The sequence below is a fragment of the Palaemon carinicauda genome, chromosome 1 (genome assembly GCF_036898095.1).
Source record: "Palaemon carinicauda isolate YSFRI2023 chromosome 1, ASM3689809v2, whole genome shotgun sequence".
Lineage (NCBI taxonomy): Eukaryota > Metazoa > Arthropoda > Malacostraca > Decapoda > Palaemonidae > Palaemon > Palaemon carinicauda.
This window is the reverse complement of record NC_090725.1, coordinates 301773720-301783727: the sequence shown is the minus strand read 5'-3', so window position 1 is coordinate 301783727 and position 10008 is coordinate 301773720. Positions and strand designations below refer to the sequence as shown.

The following is a 10008-nucleotide window of genomic DNA, read 5'->3' as shown; positions in this document are numbered from 1 at the left end:
ATTTTAAAGAGAATTAGATTCCATTAAAACTATTCTTTTATTTTACTGAAAATATTTTTTTATTACATTGATTATGACTTTATAGGCTTCCACCAGCCTACAGAATATAATCCACTCTTGTTTTCAGATTTTTTAAACGAAATCAACAAAAATTATTTATCTGGGTATATTGCAGTCCAAGATGACTTATAATAAAAATACTTCTCTAATGTAATTCTTATTGAATAATAAATCTTATTCTATAATAACCGTTGATAATACAAATGCGTATGCACTGAATGTATGAATGCGAGTGAATTTACGTATGTATGTAGATTTACTCTAAATACAAGTAAGTGACTTGATATAAATGTGAAGTGAGGAAGGATAAGTCTGGTATAGATTGAGAGGAACATCAATTAGATGTAATTAACGAATGACACACGCACAGCTGGGAATTTTAGGTGTGTTTTAGTTAGAATCCGGTTGATGACGATCATTAGGCGACTGATGCTACAGTGGGGAAGGAAGGAAACGAGAGAGAGAGAGAGAGAGAGAGAGAGAGAGAGAGAGAATGGTAATATAAGAGGTTACAGTTTCTTCTAGATTCGGTGCCAAATTCTATATAATATATATATATATATATATATATGTATATATATGTATATATATATATATATATATATGTATATATATATATATATATATATGGATATATATATATATATATATATGTATATATATATATATGTATATATATATGTATATATATATATGTATATATGTATATATATATGTATATATATATATATATATATATATTTTGTGTGTTAGAGAGAGAGAGAGAGAGAGAGAGAGAGAGAGAGAGAGAAAGGAGTGTGTGTGTGTTATGGCCAAACCTCTAGAGATTGCTAATGAATATACGTACTTAATACAGACACTAAGTCCCCAGAACGTGAGACCGATATTGAAATAAGGATAAGCATGGGATAGAGCTTTTTTTTTTTTTAAATGAAATGAGTTATTAGAACGTAAAATGCCACTTTCTCTAAAAAGAAAAGTGTTTAATCAGATGTTCCTAGCAGTAATAACTTATGCATCATAAACTTGGAGCCTTACCAAAGCCTTAGAACATAAGCTAGTTATAGCTCAAAGAGCTATGGAAAGAATAATGATGGGAATAACAGTAATAGACATAAAAAGAGCAACATGGATACGAAAACAAACTAAAGTAGAGGATATTCTAACACGTAAAAAGAAATGGACTTGGGCAAGACATATAATAAGAATAACGGATAATAGCTGGACATTTAAGAATATCAGAATGGGTTCATTGAGATAGCAAACGAAGCAGGGGAAGGAAGAGAAAACGATGAATTGTCAAGATAAGAAATTTGTGGGTATAGACTGGTATAGAAAGTTCATAAAAAGACGCAGGTGGAAGGACATGTCTGACGCCTCTGTCCTGCGTTGAACTATCAATTTCTGATGATTCTATATATATATATATATATGTATATATATAAATATTAATATATATATATATATATATAGGGATGAAGTATCGCCATGATCAGCAAACCTAAACTAGTTAGGGTCATTCATACTAGGTTGGCTTGCTGTGAGCGATCAGATGAAAATCTATAACCGTCACCAATCCGCAGGGATGAAAACTGGCCAAACCTCAAGACGTGAATTGGCATGTCTGAGGCCTTTGTCCTGCATTGAACTCGAAACAGCTGCATTCGGTGTTGTGTGTATATGTGTGTGTATATATATATATATATATATATACATATATACATATATATATATATATACATTTCAGCAGCTGGCACAGATGGCATTGGATAGGAGTCTGTGGAGAGAATGGCGATATCAGATGCAGGACCCAACCCGGAGAATTCCGGACGGGATTTAGTGAGTGAGTGAGTGATATATATATATATACATATATATATGTGTGTATATGATTATATATATATATATATATATACATATATATATGTGTGTATATAATATATATAATATATATATATTATATATATATATATAGAGAGAGAGAGAGAGAGGAGAGAGAGAGAGAGAGAGAGAGAGAGTTTATATAAGTAAGAATTATTATAATTATATATATGTAAATTTTATATATATATATATATATATATATAATTTCCTTTTTTCATATTATTTGTTACCAAACTTTTTATTTTGATTCTTCAGGTTATTCAAATGTAATAAACAAAACTTTTATTGTATGAATATATAAGGGTGTTCTTTTTAAGGTTAATTTTTTATTATTATTACATCCTAATTGCAGTCATCACATTGAGTTAAATACACCTTTTTTATTAGGTTGTTCCTATTTTTATTCATTTTTAAGTTTTTTGTACTTGTAACATAATGCTATAGATTTTTTTTTTTTATTAAATTAACATTCTAAATGATATATAAAATTTGGATGCATTAAAAACTAAAAGGAATTTTATTTCAAACGATTTTGAAAATGCCTGGCAGAAATAAAAAAATATAGACGTCTTAGTAAATAAAAGAAAATATGCATATGAGATTATTTTATTCACGGGTTGTTAGTAAATAAAATAAAATATGCATAAAAGACTATTTCATTCTTGGATTGCAGTGCAATAAATCGGGAGCAGACAGTAGCCAGGGACTTCAAAGAACAAATAGAAATAGAAGAAAAGTTAGGCGAGGTAAACGTGTATATGGTGTGGTTTTTTTTTTTTTTTTTTTTTTTTTTTTAATAAAACAGTTTAGTCAACCTCCAAATACGTGCTTAATGCTGAAGACAATGATAGGGTATTTATTTATATACCCCGTCAAGCCATCTGTTGGGTTTTCTTGGAACTATATCTTATGAGTGTTTTTGTATTTAAATGTTTAATTATCTCTTTCTTTAGCCTCATTTTCTTCAAAACGCGGTATAATATAAAACCGTACCGATCGTTTTAATTTACTTGTCTGTGTCAGAAACTGACGCTTAAGCTCAAGCATTGCCTTTTATGTTTTACCGCGTGACTAATAACGACTTGCTACAATAACGTCAAAGCTGTATGTATTACCAACGTAACGGGAAGAAGGTAAGAGATGCGCGCTCTCCTTGTGTTGAAGATCGAGTTTTAAGGGATTTGTTATTAAGGCTGTTTTGTAACAGGCAAAAGACACTGAAAAGGACCCTAAAGCGCCGCTCAGACATCTTTGCACCATCTGGAGTTCTTCAGACGTCTTCTAATCTTTTCATGTTTTTTTTTTTTTTAACTTTTGCTTTATTTTAAGCGTCCGTGTTTCTAACCTTCGGTTCCTTTTATTTATAGTCCTTTAGCTTTGTTATGAACTTGTATTATTCACTGCTCGCATGTCTATGTTTAAAAAAAAAATTTTAAAATTAAGTTAGTGATCTGTGGCGTGTTCATCCCGTAGAGTTCATCACTTGGCGCCGGCTATGTTTGTGTGTTCGTTGGGGTGCGAATTGAAGTGCTATTTTAAGATGGAGGAGATTACCCGGCGGGATTTGTGTAGTCTCGGCACAAAGTAACAATGCTTAACACTGTTTAGGAGGCTCTTGCCGCCCTTTGCTTTTATGAGAATCCACTATAAATACTTCCCCCCTATGCAAATCAAGTATTGTTAATCTTAGCAGTAAGCACTGCTTGAGAGATTCCATTGAACAGGTTGTTTGGATTTTTGTTGATATTTAAACGTGTACTTTTTTTTAAAGATATAATTTCAATCAATATTAGTTTCGTAAAGTCATGCACTTTTAGTTCTCTTCGTAAATATATCTCCGAATAGATTATTTTTTTACGCAAACCTTTTTATTCTACCACAGCCCAATATTTTTTATGTAACAAACATAAATTTATTCGTCAAAACCTGTTTATTCTACCACAGCCCAATATTTTTTTATGTATCAAACATAAATTTATTCGTCAAAACCTTTTTATTCTACCACAGCCCAATATTTTTTTATGTATCAAACATAAATTTATTCGTCAAAATCTGTTTGCAATATTTTCGCATCTTTTATTGGATAGATGTTTTGTTAATTTTGAATTTGAAATGGATAACTGGAGCGCCCATCTCTCTCTCTCTCTCTCTCTCTCTCTCTCTCTCTCTCTCTCACATTCTTCCTATTCTTTGGCAATTCGTCGTGTCAAGATGCGTATCTATGACACCCAGAGGAGGACTTCTTAGAATGCTGTCGCACTCTTCAAAGCAGTCCCTGCTTCAGCAAGGACAGGCCAGATGGGGGAAATAATCTCTCTCTCTCTCTCTATCTCTCTCTCTCTCTCTCTCACTCTCTCTCTCTTTCTCTCTCTCTCTCTCTCTCTCTCTCTCTCTCTCTCTTCCCCGTTTATCATGGAATCCCGTATCTCCGTCTCTACTTAACACTTCTTCCCTTCAGTTTTTGTCTTAACTAACCTCACTGTTCCAATAGTTTTGAATGGCATAGGCTTTAATAATTCTCTCTCTCTCTCTCTCTCTCTCTCTCTCTCTCTCTCTCGTAGTGTTTACATGGTAGCAGGTGTACGACATGTGGGTATGGCTATGAAGAACGGGAAAATACGGAAGCCCCTGTCTCCTTTGCCGTCCGTTCCCGTCAATTCGGTGGCGTTAGACATTCGAACGCCGTCGTGCATGCCAAAAATCTCTCTCTCTCTCTCTCTCTCTCTCTCTCTCTCTCAACACCAGTGCTTTAAGTAAGTACAGCAAATAATCCCACACGAGTGATGTAATCGATCCACAGGTGAAACGACTAAGTTTCTAAGCACAAAGTATTAAGAGAATGACAGAATTGCTTGTAACGTCTTATTCCTGAAATCTCTCTCTCTCTCTCTCTCTCTCTCTCGCTCGCTCGCTCTGTCCTCCCAACCTTGTCTCCATCCCTACCTTACCCGTACCCCCTCCCTAGCTGTTCTCTTCCTCCGTGAGATCAAAGAGTGGAAATAAACTACGGAGCTTCCCCAGGAGAGAGAGAGAGAGAGAGAGAGAGAGAGAGAGAGAGAGAGAGATAATGGAAGGATGAATGGCAGGGAATGTATAAGGCAATCTTCTTCAGATCCTTTTTTTTTTTTTTTACTTGTATAAGTCGGCTTCTTTTGATGGTCGTGACCTGCTTACTCCCATCCTCTCTCTCTCTCTCTCTCTCTCTCTCTCTCTCTCTCTCTCTATGATTGGATTTGGTAACTAAAGTATGATGGAAAGTGATTGGAAACGTCAAAGCTGATGTTAAATGTTTACGACATATAAGAATATGATAATAGGGTCTTATTTAGTGGGATTCGTGTAGTGAACAACACACGGGTGTCTGTGAAATTTCAAGGTTATGTGAATTCAATTGAGTTGGTCCTTATGAATGCTTTAAATAAATACGGTATGTTAGGTAACCCAAGACTAGTGTCTCCTTATGAAAAGTTGAAATATGTTTTTTTATGAAAATTCTATATTTAAATTTTCTTTTCAATAAAAGAAGTAATGTGTATTTCATGAACATTTACGGGCTATTTTTTTCTTTTTTATTATCAGAATTGACCAAATGAACCACGAGATTGACAAAATGAACCACTTCCTAAAATAAAAATAAAAAAGTTGATATATTTCAAATTGTCTTCTTGCATATGGAGACATGAATTATGGTGATTTGTTTAAAATGTCCTAAAAAGGTTAAACTTTCAAATTAATATTACAGAACTACCAATATCGAAGATCAGTCAAAAGCCTATGGGTTTGGAAGGAAAATCTTTGCTTTTAATCACTGCTCAGGAATTGTTGAAATAAGATTGATACCGATATGACATAAAGGAAGATCAAGAATATTAGGGACAAAAACAATATTAACATTAATAACAGTATTTTGAAACATTCCACAATAAGCTAATGCATTCTCTCGGCTACAGGAATTCACTAGATATTTTGAGGATAATATGAAACATGAGAAATTATGGAAAACAATAAATATATCACAAGCTTCCAAGGACTCTAAAGGATTGACAAATGAATCCTTGGGATATCTAGTAGGTTCATAGATTGAATTTCACTCAAGGTTATGTGGAAGGTCCCCATCTTTCTGTTTGTCCTATCAAAATATTCCTCATGTTTTTAAAAAGGAAATGTTAAGTTGGTTGTGGGACGTTTCTTTTGGGAAAATGGCAGATGGCGAGAGAGAAGTTTTGGTAAGGTAATTTAGTCTTCGGCTAAAAGAAGACACTTCAAAATCAAACTATTGTTCTCTATTCTTTGGTAGTGCCATAGCCTCTGTACCATGGCCTTCCTCTGTCTTGGGTTCTATTGCTTGAGGGTACACGTGGGCACACTATTCTATCTAATTTCTCTTCCTCTTGTTTTGTTGAAGTTTTCATAGTTTATATAGTAAATATTTATTTTAATGTTGTTACTGTTCTTAAAATATTTAATTTTATCTTGTTTCCTTTCCTCACTGGGCTATTTTCCCTGTTGGGGCCCCTGGGCTTATAGCATCCTGCTTTTCCATCTAGGGTTGTAGCTTAGCAAGTAGTAATAATAATAATAGTAATAATAATAGTAATAATAATAATAATAAGTGATTAGGGAGATTCTCCGAAAATTAATGAAGTAGCATGGCCTAACAAGACATCAATAAACATCATCTTGTTTTGCTTTTGATAAATTAGATTGAATGAACTACACGTTGATACAATGTGCTTGATCAACTAAACATTGGTAAAGCTGTTTATACTTTATTTGATATAAGGGTTACTGTGAACTAAAAGTTAGCAAATGAAATATAACAAATAACTTTTTGATGGAAAGACAGACTTGAGCGTTTTGTCATAATGAATGAAAAATTGGATTTTTCGTTCTGTGCAAAAAAATTACATAACATTTTGATTCATTACATCAATATGATCGTCATCTAAAACTTAACATTTCCTCTAAAAGAAACCCCATTTATTTTCCTTACTAAATTTTTTTATATTTTTTCTTATTTCTAATATAACGTATTTGCTGATATGATAACGCTAATTCTTACTAAGTATTATGATATTTTGTTTAGTAATTGAGGGAAAAATTAATGAAATTTTGTTCGTCATTAATGATGTTTGTTTGAATCAAGTGTAACTTTTATAACTGTAATACTTATTGTCATATACACATTTTATGTGTTGCCCCCAGCCTTTCTCTCTCTCTCTCTCTCTCTCTCTCTCTCTCTCTCTCTCTTCTCTCTCTCTCTGTACATGCTATATTGCAATGGTGAATATAATTTTATTATTATTATTATTATTATTATTATTATTATTATTATTATTATTATTACTTGCTAAGCTACAAATCTAGTTAGAAAAGCATGATGCTACAAGCCTGAGGGCCCCAACAGGGAAAATAGCCCAGTGAGGAAAGGAAATAAGGAAACTACAATAGATGTAACTAATGATTAAAATAGAAAACCTCAAGAACAGCAACTACACCAAAACAAATCTTTCATATATGAACTATAAAATTTTAAAAAAAACAAGAGGAAGAGAAATAAGATAGAATAGTGAGCCCGAGTGTACCCTTAAGCAAGAGAACTCTACCCGAAGACAGTGAAAAATCATGGTGGAGAGGCTATGGCACTACACAAGGCTAGAGAACAATGGTTTGATTTTGGAGTGTCCTTCTCCTAGAAGAGCTGCTTACCATAGCTAAAGAGTCTCTTTTACCCTTACCAAGAGGAGAGTAGAAACCGAACAATTACCTTGAAGTAGTTAACCCCCTGAGCGAAGAAGAATTGTTTGGTAATCTCAGTGTTGTCAGGTGTATGAGGACAGGAGAATATGTAAAGAATACGCCAGACTATTCGGTGTATGTGTAGGCAGAAGGAAAATAAGTCGTAACCAGGGAGAATGATCCAATATAGGACTGCCTGGCTAGTCAAAGGAACCAGTAAAACACTAGTGGTAGTATCTCAACGGGTAGCTGGTGGCCTGACCTACTACCTATAAATCTACAATAGGCCTAATTGCAGAAATATTGATTAATTATGTCTTTATCAGTTTATCTATATATAGATCCAATGTCCTGAATTTGTTATTTAATAGATGTTTCTGATACTGGAAAAACATTTGAAATTATTGTTAAGATTTAAATAAATCCCTCATTTTTTTATAGAAAGCTAACGTACACACACACACACACACACACACATATATATATATATATATATATATAAATATGTATATATATATATATAATATATATATATATATATACACTCATATAACTAAATGCGTTGAAGGAAAAATACTGATTTATTGTGTATTTAGAATTTTATATCTCTCTTTAATGAAAATCCTTTGATCAAGAAATTATTAAAGTTATCGATGCGAGTGAACTAAAATGATAACTGTAATTAGATATACTGGTTTAATTTTCACATATTTCGTATATTTTCCTTTTTAGTGTGCTTAATAGACATTCACACTTGTGAGGATTATAATAGTAACCGGGTTTTCCAAACACGTTTTGATTTATAGAATACGATTTTTCAAAGAATGGCGTCAAAAGCATTTGATGTAAGACTAAGGAGCGAGTTTTATTTTGAATTCAACGCCTTTTTCGTTTCGCAATATTATTGTTTGTTCTGAAACGTATTATACTGAAATTCCTCATTATGTTTTCAATATATATATATATATTATATATATATATATATATATGTATGTGTGTATATTATATATATATATATATATATATATATGTATATCTTTTTACATAACCACCATCGCGTTCTGTTCATGTAAAATCTTCTAAAACTCTACGGGTATTTACACTCAAAGTTGACTTACGCGAGCCACATTTCATAATTTGATTTCCTCGAGTTACATGATGACATAGTAAACAGAAGACCCATTTTATATATGCACGAGTAAAACATACATATTTATATATATACACGCACACACATGTTTTTATATACTTATATGTATGTGTTTAATAACTAGTTCATTCTAATAGCCAGGCCTTCTCCATCATGAGGCTCAATAGTAAACAGTATTCTAGAAGTTTTATTCCAGCTGTGACATGGTTGTGGAATGACCTTCCTAATCGGGTAGTTGAATCAGTGGAACTTCAAAAGCTCAAAGTTGCAGCAAATGTTTTTGTGTGGAACATGCTGACATGAGTCTTTTTATAGTTTATATATAAAAATGTTTTGACGTTGTTACTGTTTTTAGAATGATTTATTGTTAATTTTTTCTCATCATATATTCATTTCCTTTCCTCATTGGGCTATTTTTTCATATTGGAGCCCTTGGGCTTATAGCTTCTTCCTTTTCCAACTAGGGTTGTTGCTTGGCTAGTAATAATAATAATAATATATTATCTTGTAATACTGCTGGTTTTAAGTTCATGGCTAGTGTTTCCAATCATAATCATCTACTGTAATATGGATTATATTAATATTTCATTTTTTCTTTCAGAATACTTTAGCGCAGCAAGCTAAACGGGCGCTGTCACGCATGGAATGCAAAAGATATAGAGAAAAGAAGAAAGACGAGAAGCAAAAAATTAAAGTTAAGCTCAAGAAGAAAAGGAAGACTAAAATCACTACAGGAGAAGGAGTGGGAAGTGGAGGAGGCGCTGGAGAAGGGGACTCCGCCAAGAGAGGTGATGCAGAAGAGGACGATGACGATGATGAAGAGGAGGAAGAGGAAGGAAGTCATGAAATATCTGTATTGTCCGAAGGTCCTGAGGTAAAAGAAAAATTTTTTTTTTTTTTTTTTTTTTTTTTTTTTTTTTTTTTTTTTGTATTCAAGACCAGTTGGGGTGGGGCGGGGGAGTTCGTTTGTCTGTTGTTGTAACTTCACTCTTATTATTTAAACATGAAGTTTTAAAGGGATATACATTATTCATATTTTTAATTCTAGCTCACCATGACTAATAGTAACAGTAATATCAACAACAATATCAACCTGATTCCCAGAGAGTGGTTTGTATAATGAGACACTGATCTCTTCATATTGCTGTTAAAAATGCTCAGAGCGTTAGTTGATA

At 32.8% G+C, this 10008-nt stretch overlaps 1 protein-coding gene across 1 annotated transcript in view; it reads left to right on the top strand.

Moving 5' to 3' along the window:
- Positions 1-8507: 8507 nt before the first annotated feature.
- Positions 8508-10008, top strand: part of LOC137639971 (E3 ubiquitin-protein ligase RNF43-like) — a 28194-nt gene continuing 26693 nt past the window's right edge. The window contains exons 1-2 of the mRNA XM_068372307.1: positions 8508-8528; positions 9435-9707. Of these exons, the coding sequence (XP_068228408.1) occupies positions 8508-8528; positions 9435-9707 (294 nt within the window). The remainder of the gene's footprint in view (positions 8529-9434; positions 9708-10008) is intronic.